The 22,916-nt window shown below is 39.9% G+C and overlaps 2 protein-coding genes across 2 annotated transcripts in view; one reads left to right on the forward strand and one right to left on the reverse strand.

Moving 5' to 3' along the window:
• The window catches only part of SLC22A3 (solute carrier family 22 member 3), a 44,101-nt gene extending 35,728 nt beyond the window's left edge, over positions 1 to 8,373 (forward strand). The window contains exons 9-11 of the mRNA XM_081944530.1: positions 2,214 to 2,326; positions 4,430 to 4,529; positions 5,398 to 8,373. Coding sequence (XP_081800656.1) covers positions 2,214 to 2,326; positions 4,430 to 4,529; positions 5,398 to 5,452 — 268 coding nt within the window. The 3' untranslated portion in view covers positions 5,453 to 8,373. The remainder of the gene's footprint in view (positions 1 to 2,213; positions 2,327 to 4,429; positions 4,530 to 5,397) is intronic.
• Positions 8,374 to 8,485: 112 nt separating this feature from the next.
• LOC309387758 (plasminogen-like) overlaps positions 8,486 to 22,916 on the reverse strand; it is a 30,360-nt gene continuing 15,929 nt past the window's right edge. Inside the window, exons 10-19 of the mRNA XM_081944513.1 lie at positions 22,610 to 22,844; positions 21,736 to 21,881; positions 19,408 to 19,547; positions 18,168 to 18,261; positions 17,107 to 17,227; positions 14,401 to 14,478; positions 12,841 to 12,981; positions 10,909 to 11,015; positions 9,345 to 9,490; positions 8,486 to 8,768 (exon numbers count right to left, since the gene is read on the reverse strand). Of these exons, the coding sequence (XP_081800639.1) occupies positions 8,607 to 8,768; positions 9,345 to 9,490; positions 10,909 to 11,015; positions 12,841 to 12,981; positions 14,401 to 14,478; positions 17,107 to 17,227; positions 18,168 to 18,261; positions 19,408 to 19,547; positions 21,736 to 21,881; positions 22,610 to 22,844 (1,370 nt within the window). The 3' untranslated portion in view covers positions 8,486 to 8,606. The remainder of the gene's footprint in view (positions 8,769 to 9,344; positions 9,491 to 10,908; positions 11,016 to 12,840; positions 12,982 to 14,400; positions 14,479 to 17,106; positions 17,228 to 18,167; positions 18,262 to 19,407; positions 19,548 to 21,735; positions 21,882 to 22,609; positions 22,845 to 22,916) is intronic.

Raw genomic sequence — 22,916 nt, forward strand, 5'->3', positions numbered from 1 at the left:
GGGCTCCTGATGTCATGCCTTGGAGCAGTGGAGAGGAGTCACAGGACAGTGAGTCAGACAGCAGTGAGCTATTAGATGCTCGTTACCGACGTGCTACCCGGTGTAAGGAGCAATTGAGCAATTACCGGAGGTAATGGCTCTCAGCTGCTGATCATTAGACTCCTCTCCAGACTATAAAGGGACTGCTTGTGGACACACCCTTTGCAGGAATCAACTGATCATTGGAGTTGGAGAAGCTCAGATCTGTGTCGTACTTTGGCAGGCTGGATTGCTGCTAAAGGTTTTACCTGGATTACTGTCAATCTGTTCCCTGGACCTTGGCTGCTAAGGTGATTATCTGGAGCTTGGTAGCTGGATTGCTGCCAAGGGGTGTCACTGTAGCTGGATTGCTGCCCAGAGTGCTATCTTGACCTTGGCAGGCTGGATTGCTGCCAAGGTGGAACCTGTATGTCAATAAACATCTTTGAAGAGACTTTGTGTCGGAGTGTCTTGGTATACAAGAGGAGGGGGTCAGAACAGAGAAGTAAACCCTGTTGCATTCAATATGATAGAGTTACCAAGAAATGTATAAAAGACTGGGGCTCTAGAGAAGAGGAAATGTACAGGTCATGAGCTATACGTAACCACCAGTACCCCATTTGAATCTGCTTACAACACTCCCTAAATCAAAGCAAATTTTCCTTAGGAGATAGGCATATTTCTCAGCCTTTTTGTCACTCTTCCAGAAAGGGGGGAAATATTTTCCTACTTTAATGTCCTTATATTTCACCAAGGCCAATCTAGTATTGATTAATTGATGATATTTAAGTATAAATTTCTAATTATTACAAATTAAGATGTTTAATGAAACTTATCTGGAAAGTGCCTGATCCCTCCAGCTCTCACTTCTTGGGCACTTCCGTACAAAGATTTATGTAAAAGTGTTTGTGTTGTACTATTTGTAATGGTCTGTATTAAACTTGGTGGCAAAATTAGTCTTTTCTTGAAAATACCACAGTCTTCTAGAAATCCTTAGTGCCCTCTGTTTTGCCATTTGTAGGAGGTCTTCCCACATTCAAATCTAGCCTTCAGGCCTTCAAGTACTCTAGCAGCAAGAGAAATTGTGATTTGATAGCTTTGCATTTCCCCTCGTAGGAGCTTTCCTTCCTTCTTTCCTTTCTGCCTTCCACCATCGTTCCCTTCCTGCCTTCCTTCCACCATCACTCACTTCCTGCCTTCCTCCCTCTCTCCTCCCTCCCTGCCTTCCTTCCTTCCACCATCGTTCATTTCCTGTCTTCCTCCCTCTCTCCTTTCCTTCCTCCCACCATCCCTCCCTTTTAGTTTTAATTCCATATATTTATTTAAAAGATTTATAAAGCTGCCTATCTTATGTGATGCAATTTTGGACATCTCAAAAAAAACAAATACAGATAATTCCCCTCCCTCATTCCATTCTTCCCTCCATTCCAACTGTTCGGTGTAGTTGAATAATTGTTCACAAAATATTTCAAGGGATTGTTTTGATCAAACATATTCTGAATGAAAAACCACCTTCCTTTTTTGCACTGAAAAGCCTTTTGTGAGGGATCAGATGGTAACACGTCAGGATTTTTGCAACTAGGCACTTTTCCCAGTGGATACAGTGCCTCCACCCATGCTTGCATGCCTCTATGGAGGATGGAGTGGATAGAGGGAAGATATTTTTTCTAAAGATTGTCTATAATCAGATACTAAGAGAAGGTGCTGAAGGTCTGAAAGAGGGAGAGATTGCCTTGGCGATGGAAAAAGACAAAATGTTCATCAATTGGATAATGGCTCACCCATAAGCTCTCACAAGCTTCTGTTTTGCAAATGGAGAGCTAATCTTTTCTACTCTTATAGATTCCGCCTTGTAGAGTCAAAGACAAGTAGTTAGCAAGCAAGGGATCACATATGCCAGTGGTTAGGGAACCAGTCTGCTGCATGCTAGCAACCGGACCGCATAAAGAAGCAAAGCCCCATCCATGGGGTGTTGGCAACACAAAAAACCACACCTGCTCTGGTCTGAGGAAAAACTTCTTTCCACAGAACTGGTCCCTGGTGGCAAAACATTGGGGGGCCGCTGACATATAGTACGTGATGGATACCTCACATGCCTATGGAAAAGTTCCTGGTATATGGTGAAAAGGAGTACATATATTAATCTGAAACTGAAAACTATACGTCATAAGTAAGATGTTTTCTTTTTCTTACAGAAACTTTGGTGTCTCGCTATGTTCAGGAATGTGCGACATAGGGGGCACGGTAGCCCCATTTCTGCTTTACCGATTAGCAGCCATCTGGTCAGAGCTTCCTCTGATTGTCTATTGTAAGAAATTATTCTCAACGTTTGCTTTTCTTTTTGCCAATTTGGAAGAAAGCTCAAGGTTGATGCCATTTCAGAACGTAAAAAAAAAACAACCCCATACAATGTGATGAACAAATGCACATACTGACCATTAGTGTGTGCCGGTAGTGGTCAAACCAACTTTGAGAGAGGGGATTTTCAGCAAAAGAGGATAGGGGTTGGGAAGAGATGTTTATCATTTGTACTGTACCCTCCTCAAAAATTGCACTCATTGAAAAATATCTTTACAAAAATGCCAACACATCTGGAGTTCTGTACAGAGATAAATGGTTTGGAGGAGAAGGAGTTGCAGAAATGGCAGATGGGGACGGGATTTAATTTCTTTTGTTAAATGCTGTCCCAGGGAAATGCCTCATTTCCAAAGCCACATTACAACGCACAATGGAGTTTAGGGGCATGCTTGCATAAAAAGTGAGTTTGGTACTCAGGGTATCATTGCTTACCTTTGGTGAGCTGAGCGGATGAGGTGATTAGCTGGGTCGTGTGATGAAGGCAACATACATTGGGCGGAGGGGCGGAGCAAGCGGCTGGAACGGCAAGCAAGCGAGTGGAAGGGGTGAACGAGCAAGCGAGCAGCTGGAAGAGGTGAGCAGCAAGCGGGCGGGCCTGGGTGGAGTCAACCGGTTCGACGAACCAATTCAAATCGTCCCTACGGGTTCGCCTGAACCGGTCCAAAGCAGTCGAATTTCACCCCTGAGTTTAGGGGCATGCTTTCGTAAAAAGTGAGTTTGGTACTCTGAATGATCATGAGGCTACAATACAAGGAGTCTTCAACATGCAAACATTCAGTTATTGATCTTTTGAAGTTACAATGGCACTCAAAAAAAGTGACCAAGGGCTGCTTTTCATGCAACTGTAGCGGCATCCCCAGGGTCACATGATCAATTTTCAAGTACTTGTGTTTATGACAGTTGCACTGTCTCGGAGTCATGTGATCACCTTTGTAGCCTTCCCAACAAACTTCTAACAAGCAAGGGAGTCAAGGGAGAAAGCCAGATGTGCTAAACAGCTATAGAGACTCACTTAACTGTGGCAGAAAATGGTCATAATCTGAGATAAAATGCACTTAACTTGCTTGCTTAGCGATGGAAATTTTGGGTTCAATTGTGGTTGTAAGTTGAGGACTACCTCTACTTTTTTGTCCAAGTATTTACTTTCCTGTAAGAATATTATGCACCCTAAAAGATAGCTCCACATTGCTGATCTCAATACGTTCATTTTATACAGTCTCAGTTAAAAAAGAGAATAAACTGTGTTAAGGATTTGAATTTATTTTTAATTGAATTTATCTCTGACAGAGGTCACTCTTTTACAATCAAAATAGCTTATTATATTATTCCATAAATAAAATAATGCTGTCAACTGATCCTTATGTTTCAATCCAGACTAATATATAATTCTGCACCTAAGGTGTTTGGGAAGACTCCCCCATAACTGCAAGAGCTGGCTCTGAAATCATAATGAACCAGAAAAACTTAAATTATAGCATTCTTGCTAAGATAACACAGTTTTTAAAAAATCACATCCATATTGTTGTAAAAAAAAAATGGCATGGTTGTACCTATGTAGTCACCAGGGGTTGAGCTCAGTTTGAGGAACCTGACTGTATAGAATTTTCCCAAATATAATTCCCAACAAATATAACCCTTATAAATATGAGATTTATTATTCAACATATCTTAGGAGCTCCAGGTGGGAAAAAATGATTGTGGATCACCATCTGTAGGACTATGACAGGATTCCATCTCAGGTCCACCTCTTATATATACTCCATATCTGCTAGAACAATGCAGTGTCAAGATATTTGGCCCCAATCCTGATACTGATACAATTGGATAAGTTATACCTCAATTTTAAACCTATATTTTAAATATATAAGATGCTGCCTCAGTGCAATACTTCATGGGGTTTTAATCAGCTCATTTAGACCTTTCCTTGCACCCTACATAAGAAAACTATTTAAACTGTAGCTGTATTTTTTTTTAGCACAAACAGTAGAATTATATGAAAATTCCAGGATGAATGTGTAATGCCTGATATATTTTTCCTTTCACTTATTTGTAGGCATACTTTCTCTTCTCTGTGGGATTCTGGTGCTACTCTTACCTGAGACTAAGGGGCAGCCCTTACCAGAGACAGTAGAAGATGTGGAGAAAATGTTAAGGTACTGACTAAGTATCCTTAGAAGAGAATACATGACATTCTTGCATACCCTCTGGATAATTCAGCCTTCCAATGATTAATTCTAGACATTAAGTCTAGTTCAACCATTTTTGAGAGACTTAGCACAAGCTATACACTAAACACATATGCATCTATATGTGTGTGTGTATTCATGCACCTTCACAACCATATATGGTTTTTTTTTCCTTTAAAAAATGTCATCGTAAGGACCAGTTTGGACTAAAAGCAGCATAAGAGCAGAGGGAATTAATTTTACCCACCCCCCTAGTATGAGTAAAATTGTCTTAGCACAGATTTAAGTTGATTGTGGCATCTCTACTTTACCTTCTTCCAAGAAAATGACAGCAGCTTTTATTTTCACCTGTTACCATTTTAATTATCACAATTATTCAAAATAGGTTAGGCTAAATATAGGAGAGCAGTTTGAACTCACATTAAGCTATTGATTGTTTTTATAACGTAATAGCTAAGTTCATCTAAGCCAGAATGGCTGAGTTCGCACAATGTGCTAAGGCAAAGCAAGCACCATTATACTTCAATGTGATGTTAAATAAGTTGGAATTATAATGCTATCTCTTTGGTCTTAGTCTGATCACAGCGCTCACTAATTTAGGAGGGAGGAGCATCAGTTCATCTGCTCCTTGGTACAAGAGGAAATTCACTTTTTTATTCGTGAACCCAACCTAAATCGGGCCCTCTTGAGCTGCCTAATTTAAAAAATGGCAGTGCACTTGATGGAGTGAGATTCAGTCTCAAAAATTACTTTAAAGAAACAGCATTTCTGCTAAAATCAATCTGCCCAATAAAGAGACTTGCTTATAAACTTATTTCATTTCTTCTCTATGCAGTTTCAATGTCTGTTGTGAAAAAAACAAGCAGCAAAATTCCAGCAAAGAAGGTTGATCTTTGGTTAATATTGCAAAACCTCACGAGGAACCCGGTTTTCAAATTCACAGCTGCTGGACACCATCTTCCTGTTGGAGGAGATGAATTCAATTATGTCATAAGCCCTAAAAGAACCTTTTTATAAAGTTAGCATAGAATTTTTCTTTGGGGTAAATATGAACATATTTTCCAAACCTGTTGTTTCCAGATAGGGAACTATTATATGCGGCTCTCATAGAAGAGTAATCACTTTCATTAAATATTTTGTTTTATATATGCCTGACCTTTCTCCTTTCTCTTTACAAATTTGCAACACAATTTTTTTCAAAGTTTTGTCAACTTACATGGAATCAACCAAAAGCCATTCATTTCATTCATTGGAACAGGATCGGAATGGGATTTTAAAAACATTTTCAAAGAAAGGTGTTTCTTATTTCAAAGGTACATATGAATAAAGGCATTCCTACAAGAAATGTAGGAATTAACTCCGCTTCCTATGGATTCAGAAGAACAAGCACTTGTGTATCACCTTTATCCTCATAATAATGCTCTGGTGGGGATAAGACTACCGGTATAAAATTGTTTCTTGATGCAGACTCAACAGGGACTTTCAAGTTAGCCTGGGGATTAGAAATTAGCTTTCTGTTAGAAACAGCTTTCCATGTTTATCCACAACGCAGTTAGCATTATGAGCTGGTATTAAATCGTTAGCCTGTCTTGAATGCACCCAGGTTCCAGAGATTAGCCCAGCCACGATTAGAGAGGTTGAAGACGCAAAAACTGCAGGTACTGTTAACAGTTAGCTTAACAATAATTCTTGATATGAATGAAGGCAAAAATGTGTGTCCCAGGAAAATGTTGCAGGATCCAGTCTGAGTCGGTCACTGGGACCAGAGGTTTAGCCTACCAAGCTTCCAGACTCGTGCTGGAGTCTATCCTCAGGGAACTTTTCTTTAGTAGAATGTATGTTAGAGGGAAGTTCCCTGAGGATGGGCTCCAGCATGAGTCCAAAAGCTCAGAAGACTAAACCTCTGGTCCCGTTGAGTGATATATATTCAGACTTCCTGTTTAACCAGTTAGAACAAACATCCATGTGTGAGGGAACTCACCTTATCCCAGAACCTTTTATAGTGGGAAGTTGGGGAAAATGCAATTATTCTTAGAAACTCCAAGTACAAGGCATTGAGATACAAATGTGATGTCTTTCTATTGTTTAGGAGGAACGTTGTTCTTTCTCTTAAGTTCTGTCTACTCAGCAATCTATGCTTACCGCTCATTCTTAGATATCAGAGATAAACTAGATACGAAGTGAGGTACATGAACAGGGGTTGTGGCTTTGCCATCTGTGGACATTTTTGAGAGGCTGGACAGCTACTCTCAAGGATTTAATTGGTTTCTTGAACATTGCAATCTTTTCAGATTCACATTCTCTGGTTGGGTCAGACAGGCATCAGGCTCACCTAGCAGGTATGGAGGGGGGAATTTACTCTTTACTTCTTCTTTTTACCATCCTCCAGAGAAAATTCCTTCCTTTCATGGTTTTAGTTGCTTTAGATCAAAGTCTCTCCTGAAGCAAAAGCCATTTCAAATTTTTCACACATACGTAACTAACATTGGTTGCGTTATAGCTGTGTACCAAATATAAAGCCAGATTAAATCTCCTCTCAAAGTAGAAGAGAGTTTGGCTGTCGCTTTCTCCTCCCACACCCAACAACTGGTCAAAAATTATAAACTGGCTTTGCCTGGAGAAAAGCAGCCGACTAAGCTTAAGATGTAATCTTAAATGTGTAAAAGAAAAAGCAAGTACATTTGAGAATGCAATGTAGATGCTTTTGGATACTTTTGAACAAAAGCAGTATGAAAGAATGTGGTTATATGGCATGTTTCATTCCTAAGGCAATGTAGAAGGTTGACCATGTATTCCAAAGAGATCCCAGCAAATCTAGATGGCCCAGACCAGGGACCTCCAAACTTGGCAACTTTTAAGACTTGTGGACTTTAACTCCTAGAATTCCCCAGCCACTATGAAAGAGTCAGAAAGGAATGTTGCACGTGCATATTCATTATAACTTGGGGAAACATTTACTGGTGAATTTTTACTCATGATGCTCATGACAATGAATGAGCAATTCATATAGGTAAAGGTTCCCCTAGCATATATGTGCTAGTTGTTCCCGACTCTAGGGGGTGGTGCTCATCTCCAATTCAAAGCCGAAGATCCAACGCTGTCCGAAGACGTCTCCGTGGTCATGTGGCTGGTATGACTAAACGCCGAAGGTGCATGGAATGCTGTTACCTTCCCACCAAAGGTGGTTCCTATTTGAATTACTGGGTTGGCAGAAGTTGGGACAAATAACAGGAGCTCACTCCCTTACATGGCACTAGGGATTCGAACCGCTGAACTGCCAACCTTTCTGATCGACAAGCTCAGCATCTTAGCCACTGAACCACCGCTCCCTTGCAATTCATATAATGTAGCATTAAAGATATAATGCCATTTGCAGAAAGAGATGAATGGTCCACGATCATAGCCATCCAACATTGCTGTATAGAAATTTTGTAGAAATCTGTCTCTACTTCATCTTAAGAAAGAGCCTTTCTTTTTGGAACCATATTGTATTATTCTGGATACCTGGTAGGTAGGTAGATGACATGACATGGCAGACAGACAGAAAAACAGACAATCTGGATGCCAAGTGTCCCAAAAGTCATGCTATAATACCAAGAGGTTTCCTCCTTCAGTGGCTATTTATCCTGCCAAATGCTAGCGATTCAATTTCCTCAGATTTTCTACATCATAATTAACACAGATGACTGTTCCACAAACTCAGGCACCTTGTAACCAACAGAGGTGTTAACGAACAAAGAAGAAAGAAAGAAAGAAAGAAAGAAAGAAAGAAAGAAAGAAAGAAAGAAAGAAAGAAAGAAAGAAAAAAAAAAGAGAGAGAGAGAGAGAGAAAGAAAGAAAGAGAAAGAAAGAAAGAAAGAAAGAAAGAAAGAAAGAAAGAAAGAAAGAAAGAAAGAAAGAAAGAAAGAAAGAAAGAAAGAAAGTTGTTTACAGGATATTCATGGTATTTATTTTACATTCATGTAAATTATTTCGTTACATTGCACTTCACTTCTATTTATTCTTCTTTCTCTTTGGTGCTTTCGGCAAGAGGTTATTGGCAGCTCAATTTTCTCTTAGAATTTTTTGGATCCATGGCATAAAATGAGACACTCGCACATAAACGCCAGGTTTCATGGGCTGGGCACAGCCGAGACCCCAGGAGGTGACTCCATGTAGCACATATCTTCCTTGCTCTTCACAGACCAAAGGGCCTCCACTGTCACCCTGGAACCGAGTATTTGGAAACAATGAACCAGGAGTGCAAGAGAAATCAACATAGCCCTAAGATACGTTACACACCATTCTCACTGGATGACTTTATTGCCTGACAATCTCTTACAAAGCTAATCATTAAAAGGACTTCATGAGGGTCAAACTGGACCCAAAAGGTGGGTGTTATACAAATAACATGAACTGGATGGGTTCTTCAGTAAGAAGATATTTTATTTTATTAATTGGATTTACTCATTTAATTAATTGGTTGATTTATACAGCAACCCATCTCAGCCTATGCCTCTGGGTGTCTCCCAATACTAAAACAAATAAAAGTATATACAAAGATAAAATAAACAAGAAATCAAACAAATAGTATCCTGGAGAATCATAAAGACATCCATGACACAGCCTGGAAACAGGCTGTGTCACACACCCACATTCAGGACATAAAATGCATATTTTCTTCACTTGCTGTAATAATTAGAGGGGAAAGTCCCTCTAATTATTGGTGGCATTTTCACTGGGGAAAAAAATGAAATACCCTTGTGTTTATTAACAAAGCCAGCATATCATATCATATCTTACCTGACAGCTATCAGATGCGCCATCAATATTACCAGCACAGAGTTCATGGTTCCGAATTCTATTATTTAGAAACTCAGGCCGGTTACACACTTTATTCTCAATGACAGGGAAGCCAGTCTCTTTAAGTAAGCCTTCTCCACCAGTTCCTTTGAAAAGCAGACGGGAGGGAGGACAAAATGAAAGGAAAACCCATACAGGATAATACAGAGAAGAAGCAACAGGGATTATTAGGAGACTGGGGGCTAAAATATCTAAATAATTGGAATTGGGCATGTCTAGTTTAAAGGATTACTGTTCCAATATCTCAGGGGTTGCCATAAAGAAGAGGGAGTCAAACTATTCTCCAAAGCACCTGAAGGCAGAACAAGAAAACAATGAATGGAAATTAATCAAGGAGAGAAGCAACCTAGAACTAAGGAGAAATTTCCTAACAGAATAATTAATCGATGGAACAATTTGCCTCCAGAAGTTGCAAAAACTCCAACACTGAAAATTTTAAAGAAACATTTGGACAAACATTTGTCTGAAATCATATAGGGTTTCCTGCTGGAGCAGTGGGATGGACTAGAAGACCTCCAAGGTCTCTTCCAACTCTGTTATTCTGTATGCTTCCTGATTTGGTAAGAATGGGATCAGATTCCTCTAGCTTTTGTTAATGGAAATGTTACTTAAAGCTTCAGGATACAGGCATAATTTGTCCATGGTATAAAATGAATCCAATAATATTCTAATATGATCAAGGAAGCTTCATCATCACCAAGTATGGCAGTATTAAAAAAGTAGTCCCTTTTTACCACCCTGTTAACTCTAAAAATTTCATGTGACTACCACCTTGCAGCCCAAAAAGTAGACAAGTGTAACTTTTTGCTGCCATCTGATGGTTATTTGGATCTTGCAGCCCAAATCTATTTGGGGTAATCCTCATTTACCCATCACAAGTGGAAAAAGAACCCCTGTGCTTACTCTTACTTCAGGTTTCCTTTGCTTTACAGACTTGTGAAGGTCATAAATGTGAGGAGTTGTCACAAAGTTACTTTTTCATCACTGTTGTAACTGCAAATGGTCACTAACGACCATTAGACTTAACCAAGTATCTTGCTAAATATTTTCCTATTAAAATTATATGGCCGCCCCTGTTAAAAACAGAAATGTGTCTAATTTGTGTGGTGCTGTATAGTCTCTAATACAAATAGAACTCCTTTCCTTGTTGAATTAAAACTGATCTCTACCTCAGCCATCCCTGTGATGGAATTTACCTGTCCAAGAACCATCCACAGGCTTGAAACATCCTATTGTAAAATACATCCCATGAATAAAGTTTTTTTTTTCCAAATCTCCCATAGTGACTAAATTTTGTTTGTGACCAGACAATAAATATGAAAGCATTCATTCATTCATTCATTCCAAGTCTCCAGATGTATGGAAGATAAAATCCATCAAAAAAATCAATAAAAACTCATCAATTTTATATCCATCAATTTAAAAAGATGGGAAGGGGAAAGGAAGACATGTGAAAACAGAATGGTGGGTTCTTTGAATTTTTAACCACTCTGAGGTCTCTCACCTTTTGTGTCTCCCCATCCTGTGACATAACATTCTGTTCCACCTGTTACAACAACGTTGGCTGAAGGTAAGCAGACTGGAATGACTTCATTGGTGATCTGTATTGGGCTGGGAGAAAAACGATATTGCTGCTCTTTTCATTCAAGTCACTGGGTGCATCTCCCACCTTCATAATTTTTTTGCAAATAACCCAACGTGGCAAACATATCCATCTACTTCCTCCTATTTTCCCCACAACAACAAGCCTCTGATGTGAGCTGGCTCTCGTGGCTAAAGGCAGGACTTGAACACGTGGCCTCTTGCTTTCTAGCCTTGTGCTTTAACCACTAGACCAAACTGGCTCACAGGAGCTGCTGGTTTGTTAGTCACTGGATATTTTTTAAGTAAAACATTCCTAGGAGGATGAAGTTTACACATTGTGATGTCAGCTTACTTGCTAGTTCCTTAGGCACATTGAACTTCAGAATTTGATCTCTAAAATGAATATAAACATAAGCATTTCCATAAATACAGTAGCTATAATTGAGCATTGTATGGTATGAGCATGTATCATATATCTCCCTGTTTCAGTCTGTTCTTCAAGTCAAAGAACTCTTGCTCCTGCAGTCACTTTCTGAAAGAAAGATAATCTCGTATAACAGTTAAGAGGGTTGCACTCCATAATTAGCCTTGAGCCATCCTATATAAAAACACTGTCTCCTTTGATATAATGGAAGGATCATCTTTGATATAATGGAATTGAATCTTAATGTTGTATGAATAAAGAATTAGAAACCATTAATTAGCTTCAGCATCATTGTAGCCTCTAGTGCAGTGTTTCTCAACCTTGGCAACTTTAAGATGGATGGACTTCAACTCCCAGAATTCTCCAGCCAGCCAAGAATCATTGGTCTCCTGTGTCTTTTGTGAAGTCAACCTGCCTTCATGGTATTTCACCTTGTCAGCTATTTTCCAGCAAAACAACCACAAATAGCTCAAGCGAAGACTTGCTAATGTCAAATTTGAAGTTAACGTTCTTCCTTCTGCAGAAAGTTATCACCCAGCCCTCTCCCAGAAAAATGAAATATCCTAGGAAATATTGAAAAGGCAGAATATTTCTCTGGATGTGAAAAGAAACATGTTTCAAAAAGACAAGGTAACTCTCCCTGCAGCTTCCTGCCCCCACCTTTTGTCCATGAGCCATTAAAGCCTGAGCCAGTCTCTTTACATAATAAAAGAGTTCTCCCCTTCAGCTCCAGGGGGGTGGGAATGAAGGCATGATAATATAAGCCTTTACTCAACTGACCACATGGCATCTGAACTCAACCAAACCTGGATTCAAAACTCAGCCTAGAGAGTTGCCCCTGCATGGGCCCATGTGAGTCTGACAACCAATCAGAATACATTTCTTACACAGGAACAGGAAACAGAGAAGTGGGACTGAACAGGTTATAAAAAGCCTAGCAAGCCCCTCCCTCGGCCCTTCTATTTTTCTCCACCACATTGAAGCATGTGATCACCTTTTCTGTTCAGGACTCAAGCCATGTGCTCCTGTCCACCATTAAAACCATCTTTCCAAGCAGCCTCCATGTCTCCAGTGTCTTTTTCCCCACTTGGAGCCGAACCCAGAAGGACATTTCTTTCAACACTTCTAAATTGTATGCAAACCAATCAGTATCAATTTTTTAAAAAAAAGATCTATATGTATATTCTTCCATGCCAGAAGCTTATCCCAGTTGCAATGATTTTGTCCATAACAACAATGCAACTACCTAAACACAGAGGCATGTTGTGCATGAATAAATTTGGACATTACTTCAGATGAGCATTGTACCATAATGAAACTGGATCAATTCAAATGTCATTTTAGAAATGCTCCTATATTCACACCAATGAGTTTTGGAATGGAGGGTAGAGAGATTATTAAAGATAAATATTGTCACCCAAAGGATACCTGCTTAATTTCAGCAAGGCAATGTCTGCCTGATATGGTTCTTTGAATATTTTCTGAACGCTGCGATGTTGGGCCGATGGTTCTAAGGCTGCCTCTGTGTGCAGGCCGAGCGACACTTTGTAAAAACTAGGATTTGATGACCTACAAAAGACAAATATCCCAGGTGAGAATATCTTCATAGATCCACAACTTAGGTAGATAAGAAGAGGACAATTCAATGAGAATTTCTGAAGACTGGAACCATAGGTGGATCCATGTTATGCACACCTGCAGGGAGGACAAATAGGGCCAGGCTAACTCTGAGAATAGTGAAAAAAACTGTGCTGGACTAAACAAGCTAAATGACTCAAAATCACTGTTTCATTCTGAATATTTGGGGGAATGATGGAAAACCAGAATATCAAATACCAAGCATCAGATGCCAATGGTTAATTATATTCACTTACTAAATGACACTAATTATTGTTAATCTAGAATCTATGCATCATTGGTTGAAGCTATTTCTTCTTTGCTGAGAAACAAAGGAAGCTGAAATATCAAGCCAAGCCACTATTCCACACTATACAACTCAGTAATACCATATAAGTGTTTTTGTCTTTTTGTTCCCTTTTTGGCTTATTGATTGTCTCTTTTGCATAGTATATAGATATCTGTGTTTGTGTCTATATGACTATTTTACAGAAAATATAGTCCATCCCTTTTGCCATCAGGTTCTTCTGGGAACCCAGTTGGTAGGTATGCCAGGTCACAAAAGAGATGTTTACACACATCACAAAGCCATATGCAAACAAATCATACTATGGTTTGGAACAAACTGTGAACCAAGCCATAATCTGTTATCTATAAGGAGGTCTTGCTGTCAATCGGTCATGTCCAATGGGAAGCTTTCCAATTTTGTTAACAGCATATTAATTCTCAGACATTACACATTGCTTTCTTCTGATTTCTGGTTCTAGTTTTCCTTTTTTCCTCAAATAGTTTCCTAAGAGTTGATAGACTTGTATAACATTGCAATTTCTAGTGGCATCTGTACATCCAACAGTTTGCCAGCTACAAACAGATTACAAACTTCTGCTCTCAGAATTGCATTGAAGGATGGGCTATAAACCACTCAGCTAATCAAGTGTGAATTAAACCCTGAGCATGGCTAATGCTAAACTAAATGGCATATTTGTCATAACGGCAAAATGGTAGATTTGCCATAATCTGATAAATACCTGCTAGGATTAATATAACATACCCATGTTACCATGAAAAAGCCCCAAACATTCACAGAAAGCTCTGTTTGTTGCTAACTGATGGTCATCTGAATTTCTGCAGCCCAGGTATGATAGTCTAATTAATATCTATTGCAACCTGGTGTTTTCTAGCTATGGAGTGACTACAACTCCCAGAATTCTCAGGTGGTGAATTTTACCAGTTGACATTTCAACCCCTTGTACAATAGTATTGGATTGGGAATTCTTGCTCAAGGAGAGTTTTGCTTTTATTCATCATATTTTGAAGTTGCCCATCTCCCTCACAAAGGGACTCTGGGCAATGTATAAATAAAGGTTTTACCGGTCTAAACAGTGAGTTGCTGTCAGAACCCATTGTGGCTTTATTAAGGTACCTCCACAAAAATGTAGATTGTTGTAACTGGAAAAAAAAAAGAAAACAGAAGATTAGTTTTATAGTACTGTGTTTTCCCGAAAATATGACATGTCCTGAAAATAAGGCAATGCCATATTTTTGGGTGGGCAAAAATATAAGCCCTCCCCCCAAAATAAGTCCCTTGGACAACTCTCCCCCCCCTCCAGTCAGACAGGGCGCCACTCACCGACCTAGCGGTATCCCGAAGGCGCCAAGACTCTCTGTCTCGGCAGAGTCTTCCGAGAGCCATCCCAAAAGCATAGAGCGCACTCCCAGAGCAGCCACTGCCAGAAGATTCAGCAGCAAATCTCTGGAGTTTGGAAGCTGGAGAAGAAGCCATGCTGGGATGGCGATGGTGGTGCCCTGGCCTTGCAGGGAGAGCTGGGCCAGGGCATGGTGAGGCTGGGAGGCACGTGAGCAGGGAGGGGAATAGTCACTCATGCACCACCATCTCCAGCCATACAGAGAGCCGTTCACTGACCTAGGAGTATTCCGAAGGGGCCAAGCCGCTTGGGGGTGGGGAACAGGTGCTCACGCGGCTTGGTGCTTTCGGGATACCCCTAGGTCAATAAATGGCACTGTGCCCAGCTGAAAAGAGGGTTTGCCAGGCAACTGCTCATGAGAATAGTCACCTCATGGCTGCTTTGTTGCACTGCTGCAACAGCGCAACACAGCTGTTCACCCCTGAGGCTGTGCCCGGCTCTTCGTGAGCCCACTTGCAAGAGAGCAGTCGCCCGGCAAGCCCAAAACTGTTATATCCAAGCAGATGACGTCAGGGGATTCCCCCTGACAGCCGGCTTCTGCACTAGCAACAGCCAGGTCGCGTCTGATTGGCTAAGACGCGACCTGGCTGAGAGCGGGGAAACTCCAGTCTGTGGATTGGCTGGCTCGTCTGACAGCTTCATATAAATAGCTGTCAGACGAGCCCGGCTTGCTTCTCTCCTGTAAATACTTTGAGTGTGTTGTATTCAATAAAGCCTTGTTAATTCTCCTCACGACTCCGCTCGCCTTTTGTGCCAACTTAACAAAAACAATAAGCCTTCCCCCGATAATAAGGACCAAGCCATATTTGGGGGGCTCAAAAGAGCCATATTTTGGGGGGCTCTGCCTTATTCTTGGGAAACACAGTAAATAATTCACATAGAAATCAAAAGCTGTCTATTCATTATTCAATCTTCTTTTTTTCAAGCATTACACAGAGCTAATACCAGCATGCATGAAATGGCTTAAATTTACAACAGTTCACAACAAACTGAATGGCATTTCTTTTCTTGCTTCTTTGAGACTAATAAATTCAGAGTGTGAAGCCATATTTACAGAGTAGAATCTTGTACTACCTTAAGTATTAGAAGATGTATTATGGCTTTGGGCTTTATGGATCTATCATGCAAAGTGGAAGCAAAATTCAAGCTAATTTCACCTATGTGAAATAATATATTTTGTCTGCACTCAGTAACTAGAGTATACAGGTAGTCCTTACTACCTTAGACCTATTACCATAATTGAGCTGAAAGTCATGGTGAGGAGAAAGCAGGTTACCCCCTGATCTGATTTGACATAATTTGACATTCCTGGCTTACCCAGGTGTGGTCATTAAGTGAGTGGAGCAAAAGAACTGCTTGCTGATGCTCTCCCCTCCTTGGGCAGCAGAGAACTGCAGTCAGGAGCTGGAGAAAAGAACCTGCATTTTCATGACTGAATTTCTTTGAGCATCTCTTTTCCAGCTCATTGCCACAATTTCCTTTCTGCCTGCCAGAGAACTCTGCCCCAAGTGGCTGAAATCAATCTATCAGCTAGAGGTTTTGCTCTCAATGAGTCTGAATGAAGAAGTCCCTTCATGACAGACAATTTTCACCCAACCCCTTTGAGAGAAAAACCGCTGCCTGATGGTGAGACTCGGCCTCTCTGATATTTTTTGTTCTCAAGGAGACTGGCTGAAAAAGGTCCATTCTGGAAACCCAGGCAGAAATCCAAGCTTGGATTTCAGGAGGGACCTTTTTCAGTCAGCTTCCTGGAACCAGCCAGGTGGCAATGGCTTGCGGCTTTCCCTGCTGGCTTCCCTAATGAGTTTCTGGGGAAGCCGGCAGGAAAGACTATAAAAGGGGATCACATGATCATGAGGCACTTGGAAAGATGTTATGAGTATGAATGCTTGCCAAATGCATCGATCACAATTATGTGACTGTAGGCGTAATGCAAGCTCAGGTGAAGATTACAAATTCCTTTTTTCAGCATTGTTATAATTTTGAATAGTTGCTGAACAAATGGTCATTAAGTAAGGACAATCTGTATAGAGAAACTAGCTTTGGCAAGGAAAGATGGACCACTATTTGGAGAATTTTGGAGAAAATAATCTGGTCCCTTTAAAAAAAACTATAAGCAAGTTCATTGAAAAGTTTCAAATAAGGAAGGTACAAGCCCTGAGCCATAAATAGAATATAAAAATAGAGATCTTTGCTTATTGGGTGGATGAGAAATATAATAAATAATCCTATTATTTATTTATCTATATCTCATCTTTATTATTTTTATAAATAGCTCAAGGTTACAAATGTACCTAATATTACTTCCGCTTCCTATTTTACCTACAAGAGCAGTATGTAAAATATTTATGTTATATATTATATTTAATACCGAACACGGAGACTGATCTGCCAGGGCCAAGAATGGGGATTTGAAACACAACCACCAACAACTCTTCCAAAACATAGAAGTGGTGGAAATTTGGCTTTTCCACATCCATCATCAATAACAGCTGAAATATAAATGGGAGAGATGTAAGATATGCACACTATAGCAAAGGTTCAATAATTATTTCTTTTAATGAGAAATCCTGAGAATTGCCTTTGTCTGTGGAGGAATAGGTCCAAAGGTTAAGAGTTATTAATTTTATCAATAGCTGAGGCCTGAAATAGTTCATTTGGGATATCTGAAGAGAACGATATGCACCATGTGTTTGTGTATGATAGATAGATGATAGACAGACATAGCAATAGAGGGGGGGAGGGAAGGATAGACAGAAAGACAGACAGAGATAGACAGACAGACAGACAGACAGACAGACAGACAGACAGACAGACAGACAGACAGACAGACAGGACAGATAGATCTACCTAGATACAGATAGATAGATAAATGATAGATGAGAAAGAAAAAGAGTTGATATAAAACCTTTTAAATGAAATTGAGAAATCATTAATGGAAACCAGCAGTCAAACTACTGTCTGCAGTGTTTATCTTCTTCAGCAATTAATCATTAAGAAAAATAAGCCGTGTTTAGAGCATCAGCGCCAGTGGGGGGAGCAACACAGGGTTCACCCCTCAGTTATCCTGCTCTCAATTCTTTCACTGCAACATTCAACTTTGCTTTTTTTGAGCCTTAATGTCTTGTTGGTTAAGCAACGGACGGGCAGAGGGGCATCATTGGTGGGCAAATCTTAGGACAGAAAATCAATTGGCCTTAATCTCAACCACCCTTACAGCTAAATTACTCAACTGAGTGTGGAGAGAAGAATTTTGGGCAGGGAGAATAAATTGCATAGTAAAAAGCAGAATAAGAGAAGATGATAAAAATTAAATAGTCATTGCCAGTTACGGTCATCGCATTGTGGCCTCATCCATCATTATTTCTCACTAAAGAAGGATTTCTCACTCATCCACCCACCCCAAAATACACTTATTAATAGTGTACTTACGGCACTGTGGAACGTCACAATATTCCCAGACTGTTTTTTCATCTACTGTATAGCACCAAGGACTGTTTGTATCACCATCAGGATTTCTGCAGTACTATAAAGAAATAAAGTAATACTGTGTTTCCCTGAAAATAAGACCCAATTAGAAAATACGCCCTAGCATGATTTGTCCAGATCTCATAATATAAAACCTACCCCCAAAATAAGCCCCAGTTAAAATCATCAGCCACATAGACGCATTTTGGACCATATTTTCCCCCAAATAAGACTTAACTGGAAAATAAGCCTTAAAATTAAGCAAAAATTAATATAAAACCCATCTTATTTTCTGGGAAACATTGGTATTAATAAGACTGGACTACATTTAGCCTCTCTATTTAAAAAATACAGCCCAGGTAAATATTGGAATAGTAAAATGAATATAGTGATGGAAATATGAGGTGAAATAGTAGTCATTTATTTATATATAGTACCAAAATGATATTGACTTGCTCAGAAATCATAGTCTGCCATTCAAGAGTGAACCTTTTTGCTACCTTCCACTTCTCCTATCAAAAACACAAATCTTTAGACTTCTTTTAGTAGCCTTAACCATAATTCAATCACCTCAATTGTGTCTGAGTCTTCCAGTGTCTCATTTTAAATTAGGTTGTACAAGTAACCTAAGAGACTAAAAAGCTAGTGAACCAGTTTGGTCTAGTGGTTAAAGCACCAGGCTAAAAACCAGGTGCCTGTGAGTGTCATGTTTTCTAACACAACAACTTTTAGAGCAAGATATGGAATATTGATAGAGGAGAGAGGAAGGATAGAAAAAGAAGAAAAGAAGATATTGATGGGGAAAGGACACTTTTATCATTCTTGTCACAAAACTGAACATAAACTTGTCCGATAAAATTGTTATTATTGTAGTTGGTCATGAAGTCAGCCAGATGTTTAGATAGAATTTGGCAATTTTATCTGCTTATTAAAACTGGTGGTATGTAGCAGATATTTTGCAATTGTATACAAGGTACCTATTATTATGGGTGCTATCTTTGCTTTCTTTTGCCATCGTCCTTCTACTTCTATTTTCAGGTCTTTGTATTTTGTGATTTTTCTCCAGCTCTTTCTCTTCTCTTCTCCTGTCTTCAGGTATTACTATGTCCACTCGTCAGACTATGTCTACTCTTCAGACACTATTTTTTTGTCTTTCTTATTGACAATTGTTAAGGGTCTAATTCTTGTGGCCAATGGTACTTACATTTTTCTCCAGTCCTGACGTTGGGTGAGTCTCTGGTGTGAAAGAAGTCTGTCCATGTAATTGCCACTCTTGGCAGGTCTTACCACTCACTGTGGTTGCAATATGCCCACGATAGTCTCTGCCACTTCCAACTCTGCAGTCTTTAAAGAGAGAAAATAATGAATTAGAACTTGCTATTATACTGGATACAGGTTTATTTCACCACAGGTTGAATAGCTCTTTATGGGAAATTCTGGGAACTGCCATTGTATGTGGGGGAACAGGCCTGAGGGCTAATAGTTACTAATTTTACTGGTAGCCGTGGGTTGAAATAAGAACATTTGAGGTATCTGAGGGCAAATGTTTCATGTTGCAAGAAGTGAAGTTTTAATTGCTGACATTATCTGGACTGCAGCCACAAAGGGCATTAAAAGCAATGTGGTAGATACTGAGTTTAAGGTGAAAGTGTCCATATTTTCCAAATCTATCTGATAGGTTTGCAGGAATGGATAATCTGAAGAAAGGGGGGAATGAATATTTTTAAAATCTCAGAAATAAGAATCAAGAATCAGCTGCAGTTTATAAGTAGAGACAAAAGGAATAGATGAAATAAAGCAAAATAGGTTGAAATGAAATAGGAAAGAAGGAAGACTCAGAACAATCTTAGTGGGGATTTCAAGAGTGATCAGATTGTGTTCCCCCTCTTCATACACCAAATCACGCCGAGACAAAGCTACTGCACAATGATTTATTAACACACAGACGAGACCTTGGCAGCAATCCAGCACAGACTAGACCTTGGCAGCAATCCAGCACAGACTAGATTTTGGCAGCAATCCAGCCTGCCAAGAGGACAAGACCCAATAGCTTCTCAAGCTCTGGTAAATATGTTGATTCCTGCAAACAGCTTGTGGAAAGTCCCTCCTTAAATACAGTCTTGAGAGGAGCCTAATTACAACCACCTGAGTTCAATTATCTCCTGTAACTGCGTAGCTGTTCTTTATGTCTATTAGCCCTTCATTGCCGGGCATCCAGAACCATCTCCCTTGTCTCCTTCCCACTGCTCCAAGGCATGACTTCAGGAGCACACTCCCTTTGGTTTTCACCACTGCTCCATGCCTCAGGCGCCTCCTGGTGGCCAACCAGCCTCTCTGATCTCTGCTCAGAGTCGGAACCCTGTCCAGGGTCCTCCACATCTTCCAGAGCCGACTCATAAGGCCCCTCACTGTCAGAGTCTGGTTGCAGCTCCAACAGCTCCTGGTGCCCCACAACAGATAGTAAGCCCAAAAAGACTTTACAGAGAAAAGATGAGTGATGAGAGATGAGAGATGAGAGAGGGGGGGAGAGAGGGGGAGGGGGAGGGAGAGGGAGAGGGAGAGGGAGAGGGAGAGGGAGAGATGTTATATAGACAGATGATAGAGATCAGTGGGTCTCAATCTTTTGGTACATGTAGCAAAGTGGAATTTCAAAATAGCCTCAGCAGGACTATCAATGTAAAAGCAATCAATGAAATATTGTGCTGCACAGATGGAATGAATTAAAATTACAACAGTGCAATGCCTAAAAAACAAATTTCCTTCTTTAAAAAAAGTCTTTTTATTTCTGCTCTGGTAGCTCTACGTTTCCTTGACAGAATCCTTAGTGGGACTTCAATATGAAACCTGAGCATCAATGTTATACATGATGACTCAAAAGACTGACCACCAAGGTCAATAAAACTTACATTCAAGTAAATAAATGAAGTAGTGAAATCTAAGTCTTCAGTCCTATCTCCATTTGTCTTGAAATAAATCTCTCAGATGAGTTTAATTATCTAATTGTCACTGAAAATTCATTAGAAATGGAATATGACTTCTATTGAGTATAGGCAAAGAATTAACAAAGTTTAGGAAGAAAAGGTTCATATTAAGAATAAAGTATGGAGATATATCTTGGTGATGGTAAAATCCCCAAAGCTCAAGGTACCAAAATCCTTTAAAAAAACAAAATCAAATGAGGGGAGGGGAATGGTAGGAAATAGCTTCCTCAGAAAAAGAACCCAAGACCTAATCATCTGCTCCTCTGCTCTTAGGCACGAATTTTTCAGAAATAATTATTTGAAAAATTAATAGAACACAATAGAAAGAACAACGAACTTGGCTATGGATTGCTAATGGCCTCTTTAAAACCTCATGGTTTGAGCTGGAGTTATCTCCATCCCCGAGTCCCTTTGGGGAGAGGGGGCGGTCTATAAATTTAATAAAATAAATAAAATAAATCATTCTTTCCTGCATTTAAAACAATGGCATTCACAGGTCAACAATGGTTTTTGCCTGGTTGCTTGTTCTAGAAGAAGAGGAGAAATCATACCAATGTTTGGTGTCAATGTCTGCGAAGGTTTCGGTTTAGCACATTTTTGCAGATTGCAGTACTCCCACCTTGTTTCAGGATCAGTAGTATAACACCAGGGTGCTTTGTCACCGTCTGGGTTTCGGCAATAGTTCCTTGTCAAGCCCCTATTAATAAATGAATAAAGTGGATTAAATCTTATCACACCCATATTTATTGTTCAGTTGCTCAGTCATGTCCCATTCTTTGTGACCCCATTGACGTTAATACGCCAGGTCCCCCTGTCCTCTACTATCTCCCCAGGTTTGCCCAAATTCATGTCCATTGCATCAATGACACTATCTAATTGTCTCATCCTATGCCATCCCATTCTTCTTTTGCCTTCAATGTTTCCGAACATCAGGGTCTTTTTCAATGAGTCCTTTCTTCTCACTTGGGGGCCAAAGTATTTGATCTTTGTGTTTGATCATCACATCAATCTTCTTCTTCGTCATTGGATGATGGCAATTATGTTGGCAATCCTATTTTTATCAACAGCCACATGAAAAAGTACTGCTGAGTTTTGTCCAAACCAGTCCCTTAGATTTTACTAGTCTATCCAAAGTGAAGTGCCAGGACAAACAAGAGCAGTTCTTCCTCTTTGTAAATAGAACTTGAGTATGCTGAGATGCTAGTTGCTCAAGTACATAGCATGATTGCTCATGGAAAGGATCTCTAATGGATATCTCATGGAGATCAGCTACATACTGAGATCAGTGTCATAACCTAGAGAGAGGAGAGATTGCTCACTGCTCCTGTTGTGTATGATCCAAAAAAGGCTATTATGTCCCCAGGGGAATTTTGACATTTAATGGCCAGCACACACAATAGATAATGAACACTTCAAGAAACCTACCCATCTGGGAATGCAGATGGTGTCTTAGAGTGACGATGAGGCCGCATAGAAATCCATGCTTGGCATTTCTTCCCTGTGATAGTAACTGCAGTAGTACCCCGATAACTTGAGCCGTTGTCATTATAGCAATCATCAACCTGTTGAGGTACCTGTTGAGGTACCTGTTGAGTTACCTGTTGAGGTACCTGTTGAGGTACTTGGGGAGGTATTTGGGGAAGAACAACAGGGACAGCAGCTACGTTAAAACAAAAAAGCAGAAATAAATTGTGGGATTTAGCAGAAATGATTTGTGAGAAATCATAGTATC

The sequence above is a fragment of the Natrix helvetica genome, assembly GCF_964273705.1.
Source record: "Natrix helvetica genome assembly, chromosome: 2".
In the NCBI taxonomy this organism is placed as follows: Eukaryota; Metazoa; Chordata; class Lepidosauria; order Squamata; family Natricidae; genus Natrix; species Natrix helvetica.